This window comes from Bidens hawaiensis, unplaced genomic scaffold, assembly GCF_021521415.1.
Source record: "Bidens hawaiensis isolate Kalapana, Puna unplaced genomic scaffold, B.hawaiensis_p1.1 tig00010344_1, whole genome shotgun sequence".
NCBI lineage: Eukaryota > Viridiplantae > Streptophyta > Magnoliopsida > Asterales > Asteraceae > Bidens > Bidens hawaiensis.
Window position 1 is genome coordinate 46,516 of NW_027491784.1, and position 19,688 is coordinate 66,203.

Here is a 19,688-nt window from a genome sequence, read left to right on the forward strand (position 1 = left end):
AATTAAACAACCGAACATGGACACATGTTTTGTTCGTTCATTTATGTTCATGAAAGTTCGTTTATGTTTGTTTACTTATGTTTATTTATGTCCGTTTACATATTTATAGAAAATAATAAAATATTATCTTGAAGAGATTTAGTTAATGCTAGGGGTGTGCGTGGTGCGGTTCGGTGCGGTTTTTGGTTAAAACCGAACTGAAAACCAAAACTTCGGTTTTTGGAGTATTTGAAACTGTTCGGTTTCGGTTTTTTGGTTTTCATTTTGGTTTCGTTTCGGTTTTTTCGGTATTTTTGCAATTTGATCTTGAAAATTTTAAGTCAAAAGAAAGTTTTCAAGAAAAAATTAATTTAGGTATAAATAATTATGTTAGTTGTAAAATAATAGACTATTAAACATTTTACCAACAATATTTAAGTTACATGTTTATTAAATTCTTATAAATTACTTAATATAAAATATAAAATAACAAATAGTTAGCAATTCGGTTCGGTTTGGTTTTTACGGTTTTTATTATATGCAAAACCAAAACCGAACCGTTAGTTCGGTTTTTACAATAACATAAAACCGAACTGTTGGTTTTTGTTTCGGTTCGGTTTTTTTTGATTTGGTTTATTCGGTTTTTTCGGTTCCGGATTGGTTTTTTCGGTTTCTTGCACACTCCTAGTTAATGCTTTTATATTTGTTCATTTTTGGTCATTTAAGTGTGTTCGTTTATGTTTATCTATGTTCATTTTTGTTTGTTTATTTTTGTTCAGTAATGTTCATTTATGTTCGTGAACCGTTCGTTTAGACGTTAAACAAACGAACACGAACACGTTCATTTTTTGATAAACGAACACGGGCACAAAATATGTGTCCGATTAAGTGTTCGTGTTCGTGTTCGTTTAAAGTTAAATGAACATGCCTATGTTTGTGTTCGTTCGGTTCGTTTACAGGCATACTCTTTTTCGTTCAGTGAGTCAGTTGAATGCCCACCAGGTGTTTGGACAAAAACTGAATGTTGAATTGTGAATACGGGTAACTAGTATCGGGTAAGTAATAGCTAATACGCGTTGTCGGGTGGTGATTGTTAGGCGTACCAACGTAATGCCCACTAGGCGTTCGATGAAAATCCAATAAGAAAAATTGATTAGAATTCATAATTTTTTTATGAAAACTGAATGTTGATTTGTGGAATGTGAATATGGTTAACTAGTATCTGGTAATGCCCACCAAGTGTTCGATGAAACCGATGAGAAATATGGGTTAGAACGCATAACTTTTAGATGAAAACTGAAATGTTGATTTCTTAATATTTATGTACGTCATCATTGGGCGTCCACTAACCAGTCCCACGGCCAACAAAGCAAGTTAAATTATCAATTATGCGTCCCAACTGAGACATCATTGGAGTTACACGTGATTTACTTTGTGACACGTGAATTACCTAGCACATGTAATAAGACCAAAAGGACGAAATGAAAAGAAGATTTCAAAATTTTAATTTGGGTATCGAAAATCTAGGTACCCGTACCGAATTTTATGGTACAGGTGCTTTGGGTACGTTACTCGCTTTGATACCACTTTGTTCTTCTTTTAATCTCCATTAAACTTGGTACCGGCAATCTATGATACCAAAACCGTAATACCGCAACCAAAACTGTAATAATACAACAAAAAACATTATACCAAATCCAGTGGCGAAGCTTGGACATATATGTTGAGGGGGGGGGGACTTTCGGTCATAAACGAGTAAATTTACAGTACACAAATTTTCGGCCGAAAAATGATAAACTTACACTATCAAGCATAAAAGTGGAGGGGTCACGCTCAAAATTTTGGTTGGAAACAGGTAAATTTACATTATGTATAAAAATTTTGGCCGAAAAAGGATAAATTTACCCTACCGAGCGAAAAACGGAGGGGCCGGGCTCAAAATTTCGGTCGGAAACGGGTAAATTTTCAGCCGAAAAAAGATAAATTTACACCACCGAGCGAAAAAAACGGAGGGGGCTGGGGCCACATCTAGCTCCAACTAAGCTACGCCATTGACCAAATCTAAAAATGAAACAAATAAGACATAATATAAAATATAAAATCCATTCATAATCGGTCGGAACTGGGTATGTGATTTTCCTATCGATCGATGGAAAGATCGGAAGATATAAAACAATTTAGGTTTTGAAAAGCACACTTGAAACCTTGAAGGAGGAATGTTGGTTTAATGAATATGGTAATGTGAAACATGAAGATAAAAACAAATCAAGCACTTTTTTCTCTGCTTTTGAGACCCAAATAGAAGTGTGTTTTGCTTTCTTTGTTTTTGCACCATCATCAAAGATTCTCTTCATGCCATTCAAGTAAAAGTTAAATCAATAATAAGTATAAAATACTTTTTCCATTTTTGTTTTTGTTGTGAATATGAAATGTGAGTTGATAACTAGGGTGTGCGTGACGCGGTTTAGTGTGGTTTTGGGTTAAAAGCAAACCGAAAACTCAAACTTTGGTTTTTAGATTTTTTGAAATCGTTCGGTTCCGGTTTTTCAGTTTTTGTTTTGATTTTGGTTCAGTTTCGGTTTTTGTCATTTGCGGTTGAAAATTTAGTCCGAAAAAATAAAATTGACCGAAAATAGTGAATTTAGGTATATAGATAATTTATGTTAATTGTTACATAATAGACTATCATATATTTGACCAAAAATATTCGAGTTACATATTTATTAAATTTCTTATAAATTAATTAAAATTAAAAATAAAAAAAATAAATTTAGGAATTCGTAGTTCGATTTTTTGAAAAACATAAAACTAAGCCATCGGTTTTTGTTTCGGTTTGGTCTTTTCGGTTTCGGATCGGTTTTTTGTTTCTTGCACACCCCTAGTGACAACATCCACCCCCCCTTCTAACCCCACCCCAAAAAATAAAAAAAGATAATAATAATAATAATAATAATAATAATAATAATAAAAGTTTACAAAGACTAATCATGAGCTGCCACATGTTTCAGACATAAATCTTGATTTAAACAGAATCAGACCAAATTACACATACACATTTATATTCTTTCTCTCATACAGAAACTAAGAACTGGATGATCAGAATATTCAAAATCAAGACATGAGTTTATTGTTATCAAGTGATGCTAAACCGAGACTTAAATGGACACCCGACCTTCATAAACGCTTCGTGGACGCAGTTACTCAGCTTGGAGGCCCGGAGAGTCAGTATTTTTTTTATAAAGTTTGAATCTTTTTTAAAAATCTTGAATCTTTTTTACAAAATCTTGAATCTTTTGTTCATTTATGGTATTATGATCAGAAGCAACACCAAAACCTTTGATGAAGATGATGAACATTAATGGGCTTACTTTGTACCACCTAAAGAGTCATTTACAGGTAACTTGCAGCCTTAATTTGTTTGCTTATGATTAATTTTTTTAAAAATTTTTTTAATGTATCGATGAAGAAATATAGGCTGCGAAAGACTCAACTGTCACCGGCTTGCAGTGGAAATATGCAAGAAGGTGACTAAATAACTGAATATTATTATTTATCTTTTTGGTGACAAATTTTTATTAAGTTTATGAGTTTTGTTGCAGAGGTTGCAGATGATCATAGGAGCGATGTCACTAGTATCGATCATAACGATGAAAACAAAAATCAGATTAACGAGTAATCTACTTATTTAACCTATAAAGTTTATATCTTTTTTAAGATAAAATGTTAAAAGACTGACTAATTGTAATGTTTATTGTATCAGAGGCTTAAAGATTGCTCAAGCTTTACAGATGCAAATGGAAGTACAAAGAAAACTTCATGAACAAATAGAGGTAAAAAAATGAATGAAAAAATCAACCTTAACCCGCACACAGTTAGATTTAATGTAACCTTAACACGACCCGTTTAACCCATTTATCTAAATGTGCAAAACGGGTTTGCGGATGATAAACCAAGTTGTAAACGTGTTAATCGAGTTGGTGGGTTTTTAAAATATGGGTTAAAAAGGTCATTATCGGTCGAGTTGTATTACTAAATGGGTTTTTGGATCGACCTGTTTTAACTAAACGGTTTAAACAGGTCAACCAAACACGGCCCGTCTTTTAAACAGGTCAGACAAGCCGACCCAAAACCTGATTATTTCCGTGTTGTGTTTTATTGCCACTCCTACTCCTAAACAAGTCACAGTTTACCTGATCCCGCTGCTTAGTAGGGTGTTGGCGGATCCCATGAGTTTTCTAGTAGCGGGTTGTCACACTCACCGAAAAAAAACTATGCATGTATCATGTCGTAGTGTAAACAAAGCAAAAAAGTTCAAAAAATCTTGGATCCGCCATTGACTGAGTGAACGGTTTTTCCAGGTACAAAGACGTTTACAGTTAAGAATCGAGGCTCAAGGAAGATATATACACTCGGTTTTAAAAAAGGCACAAAAAACACTTGCAGGGTATGATTCATCTGGTATACAAGTAGAAGAAGCAAAAGTTGACTTGTCATCACTAGTTTCCATGGTGGATTACGGGTGCCCGAGTTCTTTAAAACATAATCTTGAAGAAAACCCGAAACCAAAATCACCGTTAGAAAGTTCGTTAACATCATCCGAGAGTTCAGAAAGAAGTGAAAAGGATAATCTTGTTTTGTCATCAAAGGAGTTTGATTTGAATAGTCAATTTGTGAATGACTTTGACTTTGAGTCAAAGTCAAACATACTGGATTTGAACTCCAAGTGAGGTTAAGAGTTTGATAGACCATTATAATGTGTATATATATGGTAGTTGCATCCTGTTTTCTAAAAGTTGTATAAGTTGAATATGGTGTAAATAATGCTAAATTGTTACTGTCGAATTAAACATAGGCGCAGTTAGAGATGTTCAACGAAACCGGTTCCTGGAACCGAACCGGTGGACCCGAACCGGTTCCTACCCGTTTTTTGTAGGAACCGGACCCTATCTGATTCAACCCGATGATCCGTGACCGGTTCTTGCATTTCTGAGTGGGGGCGGGTAGGAACCGGAACCGAATCGGAACCGGTTCTGGAACCGAACCATCCGGAACCGGTTCCTAACCGGTTCTAGCCGTTGGATCGAATATAGCCGTTGGAAATCGTTTTTTTTGGCCGTTGGGGTCAAAAATAGCCGTTTTTTGGCTCCCCCAAGCACCCCACTACTAGTATAAATAGGTATTTGGTGTCATGGGTTCATCACAACACTCAAAACGCAAACCCGAACGCAAAAAAATACAAAAAAACGCTATTACAACGTTTTGAGTTCTCTAATCTCTTGTTTTCTCTTCTTCTATATTCATATTTGTTGTTATGGCTGCCTCACAATCATCGGTTGGTCAAGGTTCCAACGCCGAACCAAGTTTCGTTCGTATTGTACCTCATAATCGTAATCAAGAGATTTGGTTGAATTGAGTGACCATTCATTGAAGGCTCGGTGCAAGTTTTGTGGGATTTATTTAAACCCACTTTCGAATTCAAATTTGAAGAAACACATCGAAAAACCGTATTGCAAGGCGTTGAAAAAGAACGTCGATTCGCAACAAACGCAAATGGATAGTGAAGGCGGAATATTTACATACCAAATTGATCGAGTTCAAGATCGTATGGCGAAGTTTGTGATTCAAGAAGTTTGCCGTTTAGCCACTTCGACAACCCTCGCTTAACCGCCATGATTCGAGATACGCTTCAACCACAATACACTCACGTAAGTCGTCATACTCTTAAATGTTATTGTTTAAAATTGTGGAAGAAGGCCAAAGAGGTACTAATTGCATATTTTGAAAATATAAATACGGGAATAAACTTAACTAGTGATGTTTGGTCGGCTCCACATGGTCTACCCGAATCTTATCTTTGTGTCACCGCTCATTGGGTAGACCCGTCATCGTGGGAAATGATGAAACGCACCATTGCTTTCGAACTCTTTGAGTATCCACATACGGGAGATAATTTGTTTGAAATTTTAGATTATGTTATAAAAACTTATAAACTAGAAAATAAAATATTTTCAATGGCATTTGATAACGCGTCGAATAATACATCGGCGGTTGATAAATTAAAATTAAAATATACGCCGATTTGCAATGGTGTATTTTTTCACTCAAGGTGTGTTGCACATATCATTAATTTAATCGTGCAAGACGGACTTGCTTCGGATGAGGTTACATCGGTTATAAACGATTTTAGACTAATGATACATGAAGTTTTTAAGAAAAGTAAAAAAAGACAAATGGAATATAGAAAATTTTGTAAAGATACGGGAAGAAAAGCTTTGGGAGCTAATTGGGATGTACCCCATCGATGGAATTCCACTTGCATAATGTTTCAAAGTGCTTTGAAACAAAGAGAAACTTTACAAATGTTTCATTCTAGTCTTGCCGAGAATGATTTGGCAATCCCATTTTCAAATGAGAAATGGGAAATTATCAATGACTTATCGACTTTTCTTGAAGTTTTTAAAACATCAACTACGAAACTATCGGGAACGTATTATCCGACAAGTCCCTTGGTTCTTTCGGAGTTATTTTTAATCGTTAACAATCTTAAAGAATTTGAAAATAAAAGTCCAATGTTTTCAAACATCATATTACCAATGAAGTTTAAATTAAAAAAATACTTTCTTGAATTGCCACCGGTTTTTACTTGCGCCGCCGCTTTAAACCCAATGTTAAATGTTACGGGGGTTGAATGTGTGATAGATGAAATTTTTTCAGCCTTAGATATGCATGAAGTTGACCCAAACTTTTCAACAGAGGCAAAAAATGATTTTAACTTGAATTTTAAATTTATGTATGACTTTTATTTAAATAAATATGGGTCAAACGTACACATGCCTATGCCGGGGGGGTCTTCATCAAGTTCAAGTGCTACTAGAGTACGAGATCCCATGATTAGCCTTATGAACACCGTTCGCAACGTAACGGCTAAAAAACAAAGGGGTAACACCCCTTCAAGCGAACTAGGAAGGTATAGTGCAAATGATTACTCTACCTGTTTATCCGAAGAGAAATATGGCACTTTTGATGTTTTGGCTTGGTGGAAGGTAAAGGAAACCGGGTTTCCGATTCTTGCCACCATGGCCCGTGATTTACTAACCGTCCAAGCTTCTACGGTAGCTTCGGAATCTGTTTTTTCTCTTAGTGGCAGGGTAATATCGGTGAGAAGAACATGACTAAATTCGGAGTCGGTGGAGATGTGCATTTGCTTAAAGGATCACTTGGACTCAATCGATCGTATTCAACACGTAACCACTCTCGAAGATGAAACACCACTTGATGTTCGAGTGCACGACGAACAAGAAGGCATTTCTACAAGTAATTCCGAGGAAGAAGTCGCAACTGAAGAATGTCCCCACTGATGAGTATTCCTCATCAGTGGCAACCTTCAGTAGTTGTCATCAGTGGCAGCTTTCCCACTGATTCAACTGATGACTGTTCCCACTGATGAGTATTCCTCATCAGTGGCAGCTTTCCCACTGATGAATATTCCTCATCAGTGGCAGTCTTCAGTAGTTGTGATCAGTGGCAACCTTCAGTAGTTGTCATCAGTGGCAACCTTCAGTAGTTATCATCAGTGGCAACCTTCAGTAGTTGTCAACTTGTCATCAGTGGCAACCTTCAGTAGTTGTCTTCAGTGGCAAACATCTTCAGTAGTTGTCTTTTCTTCATCAGTTATTTGTTTATTTTTATGTTAATTGTTTTTTTTTATTTTTCATGTTATACAAATACGAATCGTAGTTTAGAATCCAAATCGCAAACGAAAAAAAAAAAAATTTTACACTGTAACTGGTTGAAACCGGTTACGGTACAGGAACCGGGTTAGGAACCGGTAAGAACCGGTTAGATAGGTTAGGGGTCCGAGGGTGGGAGAACCGGTTCGGTTCCCTAACCGGTTCGAGCCTGGAACCGGTTTAAAAGGGGGTTTTGAATATAGGAACCGGTTAGGAACCGGTTCCGGTTCCTAGTCCCAAACCGTTTTGTACACTAGGTGCAGTGGCGAAGCTTGGACATATACGTCGAGGGGGGCGGCCTCAATATGTATTAAAAAATCATAAACTAGAGGGTGGCGGGCTCAAAATTTCGGTCGGAAACGGGTAAATTTACACCATGCATAAAAATTTTCGGCCAAAAAGGATAAATTTACATTACCGAGCGATAAAAACAGAGGGGCTAGGCTCAAAATTTCGTTCGGAAACGAGTAAATATACAATATGTATAAAAATTTCCAGCCGAAAAAGGATAAGTTTACACTACCGAGCCAAAAACGAAGGGGCCGGGCTCAATTTCGATCGGAAACTGGTAAATTTACACTATGTATAAAAATTTTCGACCGAAAAAGGATACATTTACACCACCAAACGAAAAAACAGAGGGGGCCAGGGCCACCCCTAGCCCCAACTAAGCTACGCTTCTGCATAGGCGGAAGAGTGATTTGGATAAACGAATAGACTTATGTGATCCGAGTCATTATAATTTGTTAAAAGTGTAACAAATAAAGAACAGACCTGTCGAATAAAGTCTTTACCGACACTTAGAATATGACCAAATGCGACAATAATTCGATACTGTTGAGTCATTGACTACTAAAAATACACTTCCAAAAATCGACTCGCTTGCATCCTAAATAATCTTTCCTAACATTAGAAACAAAGTGTATATACACGCATCAATTTACCCGTCACAAGAATACCACAAACAACCCATCGAGAGTTGTAAAGCCGTTGTTGATGTGGCGGTGATGATGGTTGTATCATGCTCATTGCTATCTAATAAACCACCTAGTGGCGGTAATGGTGGTTGTACGGTGCGGCGATAGAGATAAGAGACCCGTTATGTGACGGCAGCTGCTGTTGTGGTTTAGGTGGTAAATATAGAGAATCGCCAGAATCGGTTGGTGTGTGCATAAACGGATTCCATCGATCAAATATTATTCTCCCGCCTCTACCGATCCGGCCACGAGAACCAAACGAGCGTGACGACCCGCCGTTTTGTTCAGAGTTAGCTACTGGAGGTACAATACCTGCAGCTGCCAGCTTGGCAGGATCCAGAGGTTTTGTGAAAAGTAGCACCGGTTCATTTGGATCCTGCATAAGATTTGACCCGTTTGAGATTAAAAAAAATGACCAGAATCAACCCGTTTGTAAGTAAACGGGTCGTGGTTATAAAATATTTTACCAATTTATTAAGCCAGGTGGATGGGACAGGTGGGCGTCTAAACTCTCGTCTCATTACAGCTCTTGAGTCCAACAAAGCATGATTTTGTACAGGTGGACGGTTGTGTTGGATATCGTCTGATTCCATAAATTCGTCCTCGCTGGAAGCCAGCTTGGACAGAAAAGATGGGAGTCCAGGTAGGCCTAAGCTGTCTTCTAGAAGCTCTGTTTCATTCTGAAAATCCAAAATACGATTAAAAATGTACAAAATGTTTGAAAAATATATTTAAAAAAAAAAACAAATAATGAAAGTGAGTTACTGATAATTACCTTGTATTTTAATTGGATCCTTTGAAGTGTCACTTCACTGTCAATAACTTCTCTCTTTTTCTCTTCTCTCTGTACCACGGGTTAGATAACGGGTCAAAAAGAGTAACATTTTATTCTCACTTTGTAAGTTAATAAATAGCCAGCATGTTGAATATGATTACAAAATATATTACTACAGTCTATTGTAAACAAAATAAGAATATAAGATAGATACTGAGTGAGATATGAGTGATACCTTAATTAGAGCCTCGAGCAAACTTTTTGCTTGCTCAAGATTGCGTCTGACCTAAAAATTGCAGATTAAAAACATAGAATAAGAACTATGTTTAAAACATATATTATAAATAACATACACATTATGAAAATGGATTGCAATGCTTACTTGACGAAGCTTTTCAAACGACTGCACATTGTTTTCCCTTCGTTGCATCTGAAAATATAAATAAAAGGTTGAATGTAAAAGGGTATCATAGTTTTTAAGGCAAAATACAAAAAGCCCAATTCCAAAAATTATCATAAAAAGATATATAAAAAAAGAGATCAGGAACTTACTCTTCTGGTGTGAAGTCTGTGAGCTTTTTCCCTTGGTCTAAACACGTTGTATGGATTGGTATCGTTGACGGGCGGAGGAAGCTATAATACAAATTACCAAAATGAAAATTAGAAACATAAATATAATATACCAGCAGAAATGAAACCTAATTATCTAATAATTTAATATCACATTATCTTCTGTAACCATGAGTAGATGCTAACCTGCAAACGCCGCAAAACAGGTTTTTGCCATCTTTCCCGCTGACAAAAGAAAAAAATGTCAAAAAAAATGCATTATTAACTATATTAAGATTGCTGAAAATGGGAAACTCGAGGTTATTTCAACCTCAAGAATAACACTCTTTCGGTCTTTCCTAATCACTATGTTTTGATCACAACAAGAAAACAAAACAGTTTTCAAAATCTTACCTTTTCTTTCCAGTAATTATAGATGGACTGAAAAACTCCATATTTAATGGATAGAGCTTGAAGGGCCTATCAAGTAATGTATGTTAGTTAATCTTGAATAAAAAGAATAAATTGAATAAATCATGGGTCAATAAAGAGTAATTCTAGGAGGAGTGATCCTAGGAGCAAGATTAGGTTCTGTTATTATTTAGTCTTTATGGCTGAATAATTTTGTGTCTTATTTTTAGCAAATTTCCTTTCTTAGTTACCTAGCCTACCTAATATAAAAGGGGCAGTCCTGCAGCATTGTAATCAACACAAACACAAAAATACTTTTGTTTGCTTTCTTTCAAGCAATAAGAATCGGGCTGTCTGTTTTGTTTTCTCTTGTTCTTGATTTGTGGTTTTGATCCAATTGTCTTCAATTGGTATCAGAGCACCAGGTTAAGAGTGTTCAGTTGCTTGAAGGCTCAGTCTTTTTCGACGGACAGAAGAAGAGAGTATCTCAGAAAGCAACAGAAAAGGCATGGCAAATCCAGCAAACCAAGGAGGACCAAGAGAAGCAATCCATGGAGGACCAAGAGAGCATACCTTGTCATTGCAATGCCCGATTTTGACTCCCTCAAACTACACTATCTGGGCTGTCAAAATCAAGGCTATTTTCAATGTACATGGTGTTTGGGAAGCAATCGAACCAAGGGCTGGAGTCGAGGTTGATCCGAAGAAAAACAGCCTTGCGATTGCATACTTGTATCAAGCAATCCCAGAAGAACTAGTTTTGCAGCTTGCTCATCTTGAGCAGGCAAAACAAGTTTGGGATGCTTTGAAGGCAAGATTCATCGGAGCTGAACGAGTTCAACAAGCCCGTTTGGGGCTGTTAGAAACAGAGTTCGAGGCATTGAAGATGAAGGAAAGTGAATCAATAGAAGACTTTGCTGGAAAATTAGGAGAAATCGTATCTAAAACAAACAGCCTTGGAGGGGAGATGGAAGAAAAGAAACTAGTTCGCAAGTTTCTTGGGGCTGTTCCTGATCGGTTTCTACCAATCGTAGCCTCAATCGAACAATTTGCTGATCTGGATACTATGTTATTCCAGGAAGCAATCGGGAGATTGAGAGCCTATGAAGAAAGAATAAAATCAAGTACTAAAGGTGGCGACCAACTCCTATTATCCTATGAAGATTGGCAGAACAGAAACCGCGATCAAAAGGGTTCTGGTCGGGGACGTGGGTCTGCTGGAAGGAGTAATAGAGGCCAAGGGAGAGGCAGAGGTCGATCATCTTCGAATGGTGCGAAAGCTGAAGAACGACAGCATTCAAAGGGGAGGGATAGATCAAACTTGAAATGCTTCCGATGTGATGGGAAGGGCCATTTCTCGTCTGATTGTCCCACAAAACGAAGAGATGAGGCAGCAAATCTTGTACAAGAAGATGGACCAGCACTGTTGATGACAGTTCATTCAGAAAGCAAGAAGGAATTTGTTTTTCTAAATGAAGATAAAGTGATTCCACAGCGGTATGATCAAGAATCAAAGGAAGATCACACATGGTTCCTTGACAATGGTGCAAGCAACCACATGACGGGTAATCGTGCAATCTTTTCCAAACTCAATTTCAACACGGTTGGAAATGTTCGATTTGGAGATGGTTCATACGTGAACATAGAAGGAAAAGGAATGATTATCTTAGCATGCAAGAATGGTGAACAAAAGATTCTTGAAGATGTCTATTACATACCTTATCTAAGAAGTAATATTCTTAGTTTGGGCCAATTTACAGAAATTGGATATTCGGTTCTCATGAAAGATGAGTACTTATGGATGCGAGATGCAGAGGGGAGACTCATCATGAAGGTGCTAAGGTCTTCAAACCGGCTGTACAAGATTGATTTGAAGGTGGCAGATCCGGTTTGTTTGCTGTCAAATTTGAAGGACGAGGTTTGGGTATGGCATGCCCGACTCGGGCATCTCAATTTTGACGCCATAAAGCTGTTAGAAAACAAGAATATGGCAATAGGAGTTCCAAAGATTGAGCACCCAAAACAGGTATGTGATTCTTGTCTTATTGGGAAACAAACTCGAACCCCTTTTCCTAATCAAACAAGTAATCAAGCCAAGAAGCCTCTTGAGCTAATTTATGCAGATGTGTGTGGTCCAATCTCTCCCTCCACAAAAGGTGGAAACCGGTATATGTTTCTAATCGTTGATGATTATAGCCGGTTCATGTGGGCTTATTTGATCAAGACAAAAGATGAAGTCTTTGAATGTTTTAAGAGATTCAAGAATCAAATGGAATTGGAGCTTGAAACAAAAGTTAAGAATTTGAGAACGGATAATGGTGGTGAGTTCGTTTCTCGTGCCTTTGAAGACTTTTGTAATCAAGAGGGGATCACACATCAATTCTCCGCACCATACTCACCACAACAAAATGGTGTGGTGGAGCGTAGAAATAGATCCATTTTGGAGATGACACGGACTATCTTGAAGGCTATGGAACTTCCACAAGATTTATGGGGAGAAGGAATAAGGCACTCTCTCTATATCCTAAATCGAGTTCCTACAAGAGCTTTAAAGGACAAGACACCGTATGAAACTTTAAAGGGCCGAAAACCAAACCTAGATCAACTCAGAATTTTTGGGTGTGTATGTTATGCAAAAATAATGACTACACATCTGAAAAAGCTGGATGATAGAAGCCGAAGACTAGTGCATCTTGGTGTTCAACCAAACACTAAGGCATATCGACTTCTAGATCCAACAACAAATAAGATCTTGGTGAGTAGAGATGTGGTGTTTGAAGAAGATACAAAGTGGGATTGGTCAGAATCATCAAGCAACAGTGCACCAGAAGTTACAGAATTTATTGTGCACACTGATTCTGAAACAGAAGACTTCTCATACTTTGATGCATCTACGGCTGACCTAAACCAGCCATTGGATGATCAGAGTCATGAAGAAAACAATTCTTTTGTTGATTCTTCAACTGGGTCAGATTCCAGCAGCCCCATGATGGCAGTAACAGGTAGAGGACCTATCCTACCAAGGGAACCAACTGATAGTGAAGGCGTGGGAGACCCATCTATGGCTGAAGATGAGGTGTTTGATGACACTCCAATTCGGGGTTATAGATCTATTGGTGAAACTTATGAAAACAGCAACATAAATTTACTCCTAATGGAAAATGAACCCAGAAACTACAATGAAGCTGCAAATAAAAAGGAATGGGAAGTAGCAATGCAGCAAGAATTGAAGTCGATTGAGAAGAATGACACGTGGAAGTTGACTGATCTACCACAAGGTCATAAACCCATCGGTTTGAAATGGGTATTCAAAGTAAAACAAGATGCAAATGGAGCAGTTACAAAACACAAAGCACGCCTGGTCGCAAAGGGGTATGTACAACAGTATGGGGTCGATTTCGAGGAGGTGTTTGCACCGGTTGCAAGAATGGAGACCGTGAGATTGATCCTCGCATTGGCAGCCTACTTTGGGTGGGAAGTACATCATTTGGATGTAAAATCTGCATTCCTCCATGGAGAATTAAAGGAGGAGGTGTATGTAACCCAACCGGAAGGCTTTGTGAAGAAAGGAAAAGAAAACCAAGTCTACAAACTAAGGAAGGCACTCTACGGTTTGAGACAAGCTCCTCGAGCATGGAACACACGCCTAGATAACACCTTAAAGTTGTTGGGTTTCATAAGGTGTAAACATGAGCATGCTGTGTACAAAAGGGTGACAAACAAACAATTGTTAATTGTGGGAGTGTACGTAGACGACATGATTGTCACCGGGGGGAGACAATCAGATATAGCAACTTTCAAGAAGGAAATGGAAGGCCGTTTTGAAATGAGTGATCTAGGATTACTCCAATATTACCTTGGCATCGAGGTAAGCCAAGGAAGTTGTGGCATATCTATAAAACAAGCTGGGTACGCTCGCAAACTACTGAATCTAGCAGGACTTGCAGATTGCAATGCAACAAAGTTTCCTATGGAGCCTGGTTTGAAGCTGTCAAAGAAAGATGTTGGAGCTGAAGTTGATGCAACCGAGTATAGGAAACTGGTGGGGAGTCTTCGGTACTTAACCCACACCAGACCAGACTTGAGCTACTCAGTTGGGTTCGTAAGTCGTTTCATGCAATCGCCACAACAAACACATATGCAAGCTGTCAAACACATTTTAAGATATGTTAAAGGGTCGACTGAACTTGGGATACACTATCCTAAGAATGGCAGCAAGGAAATTCTCGGCTTTAGTGACAGCAGTCACATGACCGATCTAGATGATGGTAAGAGCACAACAGGCCTTGTTTTCTTTTTCAATAATGCACCGGTAGCATGGAACTCTCAGAAACAGAACACTGTAGCTTTATCCTCGTGTGAAGCTGAATTTATGGCAGCCGCTACCGCAACTTGCCAAGCACTTTGGTTGAGAGGCTTACTTGCTGAGATAACAGGCTGGAAGGAAGAAATGGTGACCATGAAAGTTGATAACCAATCCGCCATAGCACTTATGAAGAATCCGGTGTTTTACGGAAGGAGCAAACACATTAACACGCGCTACCATTTCATACGGGAGTGCATTGAGAAAGAGGAGATAAAGGTTGAACACATCAGTGGGAAGTTGCAGAAGGCAGACATTCTTACAAAAGCTTTGCCAAGGCAACAATTTGCTGAAATGAAAGAGCTGTTGGGAATGAAGATTATTCAAGATTAAAGGGGAGATTGTTAGTTAATCTTGAATAAAAAGAATAAATTGAATAAATCATGGGTCAATAAAGAGTAATTCTAGGAGGAGTGATCCTAGGAGCAAGATTAGGTTCTGTTATTATTTAGTCTTTATGGCTGAATAATTTTGTGTCTTATTTTTAGCAAATTTCCTTTCTTAGTTACCTAGCCTACCTAATATAAAAGGGGCAGTCCTGCAGCATTGTAATCAACACAAACACAAAAATACTTTTGTTTGCTTTCTTTCAAGCAATAAGAATCGGGCTGTCTGTTTTGTTTTCTCTTGTTCTTGATTTGTGGTTTTGATCCAATTGTCTTCAATGTAATCAACAATCAAGGTTCTCACCATTAGTAAACAAAAGAAAGAAAAAAAATCTATAATAAAAAAATTAAAAAGAAAAAGAGTAACTTCAACTAAAAATAATATTTACCTCAACAGCAGCATCAAATGTCAAAAGTACAGGTATAGGTGCTCCAAATGTAGGAGTTATAACTCCTGCTTTTTCTCTAGCCTTATGATCTAATACCTCCAATTTAAATATAATAGTCTCAAGCCTGTGAAATTCACATAAAAATAGCTGATATATAACCTTATAGCACTTAATTTAACCATTTAACACTTAATCTTACAGAACTTACTTTTCAGCAGAAAGAAGCTTTACTTCCTTGTTGAACTGTTCAAGCCAATCTTCATCTTCACTATCAAGATCATACTCAACAAACTCTCCAATCTCAGCACGCACTGCAATTATCATAACAGATCATCACCGACGAATATTATGATTATCATTAATAAAGTTGCAAAATATAAGATTCACAGATGTACAGCGTTTACAAACCTCCCCGTGCGCGTAAATAAGACGTCGGTTGATTAAAAGTGGGAGAGTAATCTCTCTCATATGTATCCACAATCAGATATTCAGGAGTAGGTATCTCAGAAGCTGTTTTCTTGCTAGCTACATGTTGTACCTAAATACAGCTCCAATTTAATAAGAAATGAATATCAAAAACACAAAATTAACAGCAAATCGATCAATTAAATGTAGCGCTATAAACAAACCGAACGTTCGGCGAACTGTTCGTGAGCTGTTTGGCAGGAAGTTCGCTTATGCTTGTCATTTAATAAATTAGATGATCAAGACATTTTGTTCGATTAACTAAATGAACGAACATGAACATGAACATGAACATGAACAGAGATCATGTTCGTTCAGTTGTGTTAGTAAACGTTCGATAATGTGTTCGTTTACATCCATTTATGTTTGTTCATAAAAGGTTTAAATACTTTTTAATAACTTATCTAATCTTAACATATAGATTTAATCAAAATTATTAACTTTAAAACAAATATAAACATGAGATTATGTGATTAATTCATATGTAAAATTAACATATGACTATTAAAAAAACACCAACACAAACTTGGTATCCAGACCGAACCGTCCTGTGTTCATAAACTGTTCACGTTCAAGTTCATTTCCTTAAAGAACGAACACGAACAAGAACTTCCGTTCGGTTAGCTGCTGGTGAACTGTTCGTTAGTCGATTTAACGAATGAACATGAACAAAGCCTTGTTCGGTTCGTTTTGATTTGTTTACTACCCCAATCGAATGTGAATCTGTAAGTTGAACCTGTGTATCATTATCAGTTTCTGCAACAAGCCGAAGCATCTGTGTTCTAGTAGCAGTTGGAGTATCATCATCTTCAAAATCCTTTATAGATTTCAAAATCGGTAGCTTCTTATGTATATCTAACGGACGCGGTCTAAACGACGGTCTACTCATATCAGCAGATCATCACCAAATCAACACCAACTATATTCTTCAACAGTTTATCCTCTGGTATCATCATGCATCAAATATCAAATCAATGAGGTGAATTGCATCAAAATGATTTAGAAATTAAAAAACTTCAACAAGTGTAGCATCACAAAATTCACCTTAAATTAGGTATAATAATTGAAGTAGAACTATGTATATACCAATGATACCATCATACATCACATTAAGGAAGTGAAATGCATCGAAATGATTTCAAAATTAAGAAACTAGCTGTGTATAATAATCTATGCAGTTAATATCGGCGATATATTGGTGATATATTGATTATTGGTCCCCAAGCAAATTATCGGTTAGCATATCGGTACCGATATTATGGTGATATCGACCAATATTTAACCGATATTTGACACTTATTGAGTTTTGACTTTTCATATTACTATTAATATTAATATTTTGTTTATGTTTTTATACATGTATATATATAAAAATTCTGAATGACAATATAATTACCGATATCTCAAATATCACCGATATTCGACTTTTTACGGCATTAACTGCATAAATAACAATTAAAGTTGAACAATGTACATAACGGTGAAATGCATCGAAATGATTTAATAAATAAAAAAATTATCCCTAATTTTTAACAAATCACTAAATTAGCCCTAAATCAAGTACAATGATTGAATTAGAACAATATATATCATCATAAAACAAATAAAATCAATTGAATTGCATCAAAAATGATCTAAAAATTACAAAACTAGCCAAACTTAAAGTTCAATTTTGCCCTAATTTTGCCCTAGTTTTTAACAAGTGTATAATAATCGAATTAAAACGATGTATATACCAGTTATATAATCATAAATCGAATTAAGGAACTGAATTGCATCAATTGGATTCACAAATTAAGAAATTAGTAAAAGTTAGGGTTTCGTTTTGCCCTAATTTATAAAAATTAACAAATTTGGAAACAATAATAATAATAATAATATGTATGTATATGTATATGTATATACCGGAAGAGTGTGATTCCGGTGAGTAAGAGTGACGTAAGCCGGTGGTTTGAATTGGTTAAATGGTGGTTAGACGTCGTGGTGGTGTGTTTTGGTTTAGTTTCTTTAAAGAAGTGAGATTGAAGGGTTGACCCGACTTGACTGGGATGGGTCGGGTTTATATTATTATTATTATTATTATTATTATTATTATTATTATTATTATTATTATTATTATTATTATTATGTGTGAGTTTGGATGGGTTTGGATCCGAATAGGATGAATATTATTGTGACTTGAACATGTTTATTATATGTTGGTTACTCAATTCATGTAACATGGTTTGTGCAAACGAGACGAGACGAGCTTGACAAGGCTCGAGTTTGACTTGTTTGATTTTTATAGAGCTCGAGTTTGGCTCGTTAGTAGATTTTCAAGCTCGAGTTTGACTTAGGCTTGGTCGTTTACTACTTATTAATTAATTTTTATATGGAGCTCGGTCGTTGGGTAGTTGGGTGAACTAAGCTTTTCAAGCGGTCTCTTGTTATGGTGAGGATTAGGTACTTGGTTTAAATCAAGTTGAGGTTCGGTAACATTGGGGCTAGGATTTATGATGTTCTGGGTAGGTTGATCGGTGTATGTAGTGTTTGCATTGTTAGTATAGTTCGGGTGAATAGGGCGTAGCTGGTCATTGGTGGTATGGTTTAGGTTGTTAAGCGGGAAAGGTTATGAGGATTTATGCATGGGGTTGATCTCGTAATCCGGTATCTCTACATGATTTGGTATTTGACCACTAGCCAAACTATTTTCAACTTGGACTCTTATCAAAGTTGTTCCCTATAACTTGCAATTCAACATGATCAGTTTACTAGATAACATGGGGTTTTGGTTCAGGAAACGTACTCTAGTACCCTCATGATTAATTTCTAGTAGTTCTTCATCAGTAAAACCAATGACTCTATCCTTATTTTCTATGTTAAAGTTGGATGGGAACACGATGAAAATTGGAGCGAGATGTTTACCTACTTGAGGATGATGATCATCAGGGTAGCCTTCCATAGTTTCATCTTGACTGGTGAGGCCAAAAGGCATAAATGGAGCCCAAAAGGCATAAATTGAGCTCAAAAGGCACACATATAGCCTAAAAGGCACAAACGTAGCTTAAAGGGCTCAAAGGTTGTCCAAAAGGCACAAATGTAACCCAAAATGCACAAAGGTAGCTTAAAAGGCATAATTGTAGCCCAAAAGACATAAAGGTAGCCAAAATTGCACAAATGTATCTTAAAAGACATAAAGATAACCCAAAAGGCATGAATGAAGCCCAAAAGGCATGAATGAAGCTCAAAAGGCACAAATGGACGAAAATGCATGAAGGTTACCCAAAAGACATAAAAAGTAGCCCAAATGCACAAATGTAGTCCAAAAGGCATAAATGAAGCCCAAAAGGCATATATGGAGGCTAAAAGACATTAATGTATCAAGGACATAAATATAACCCAAAAGACATAAATAGAGCTCAAAATACACAAAGGTCTCACAAAAGACACAATGGTAGCCAAAATGTACAAAGGTAGCTTAAAAGGCATCAATGTTACCCAAAAGGCACAAAGGTTGACCAAAAGGCATAAACGGAGCCCAAACAGTGTTTTAATTTAGATGTTTGAATTTCCAATCAACAAAAATTAAACCATTTGAATCACTCTTTCGTGATAAGTTTTACATCAGTCGACTAGTATCCTTCTTCCGATCAAAGGCCCTAAAATATCGATTTGAAACTTGAAA

The 19,688-nt window shown here is 36.9% G+C and overlaps 2 protein-coding genes across 4 annotated transcripts; one reads left to right on the top strand and one right to left on the bottom strand.

Annotated features, from left to right (window-relative positions):
* Positions 1–2,957: 2,957 nt before the first annotated feature.
* Positions 2,958–7,383, top strand: LOC143534786 (myb family transcription factor PHL8-like). 2 transcript variants are annotated; one of them, XM_077029193.1, is made up of 7 exons: positions 2,958–3,200; positions 3,299–3,375; positions 3,446–3,503; positions 3,579–3,651; positions 3,740–3,809; positions 4,338–4,610; positions 7,368–7,383. In XM_077029193.1, exons 1-7 carry the CDS (start codon positions 3,098–3,100, stop codon positions 7,368–7,370), a joined length of 657 nt encoding a protein of 218 aa, XP_076885308.1. In that variant the 5' UTR covers positions 2,958–3,097; the 3' UTR covers positions 7,371–7,383. The 2 variants fall into 2 exon arrangements, with proteins under 2 accessions (XP_076885308.1, XP_076885307.1); XM_077029192.1 differs by lacking the exon at positions 7,368–7,383 and having other exon boundaries at positions 4,338–4,718.
* A 1,171-nt stretch (positions 7,384–8,554) lies between these two features.
* Positions 8,555–18,031, bottom strand: LOC143534788 (uncharacterized). Of its 2 annotated transcripts, none has more exons than XM_077029194.1 (13): positions 17,930–18,031; positions 16,761–16,967; positions 15,968–16,097; positions 15,768–15,870; positions 15,560–15,683; positions 10,425–10,490; positions 10,218–10,256; positions 10,014–10,094; positions 9,844–9,891; positions 9,697–9,747; positions 9,462–9,530; positions 9,154–9,366; positions 8,555–9,062 (listed from the first exon to the last, which is right to left on the bottom strand). In XM_077029194.1, the coding sequence occupies exons 2-13, from the start codon at positions 16,911–16,913 to the stop codon at positions 8,757–8,759; spliced, it is 1,383 nt and encodes a 460-aa protein (XP_076885309.1). In that variant the 5' UTR covers positions 16,914–16,967; positions 17,930–18,031; the 3' UTR covers positions 8,555–8,756. The 2 variants fall into 2 exon arrangements, with proteins under 2 accessions (XP_076885309.1, XP_076885310.1); XM_077029195.1 differs by lacking the exon at positions 17,930–18,031 and adding an exon at positions 17,069–17,097.
* Between the last annotated feature and the right edge of the window lie 1,657 nt (positions 18,032–19,688).

What these genes read in the sequence shown, in the direction of transcription:
- LOC143534786 (XM_077029192.1), top strand. Translation starts at nt 3,098, where the DNA reads ATGAGTTTATTGTTATCAAGTGATGCTAAACCGAGACTTAAATGGACA. An exon ending in ACCTAAAGAGTCATTTACAG is followed by an intron (nt 3,376 to 3,445) that starts GTAACTTGCAGC and finishes GTATCGATGAAG; the next exon opens with AAATATAGGCTGCGAAAGAC. An exon ending in CAGTGGAAATATGCAAGAAG is followed by an intron (nt 3,504 to 3,578) that starts GTGACTAAATAA and finishes GTTTTGTTGCAG; the next exon opens with AGGTTGCAGATGATCATAGG.
- LOC143534788 (XM_077029194.1), bottom strand. Translation starts at nt 16,913, where the DNA reads ATGAGTAGACCGTCGTTTAGACCGCGTCCGTTAGATATACATAAGAAG. An exon ending in CTGTTTTGCGGCGTTTGCAG is followed by an intron (nt 10,095 to 10,217) that starts GTTAGCATCTAC and finishes TTTGTATTATAG; the next exon opens with CTTCCTCCGCCCGTCAACGA. An exon ending in CGTTTGAAAAGCTTCGTCAA is followed by an intron (nt 9,748 to 9,843) that starts GTAAGCATTGCA and finishes TGCAATTTTTAG; the next exon opens with GTCAGACGCAATCTTGAGCA.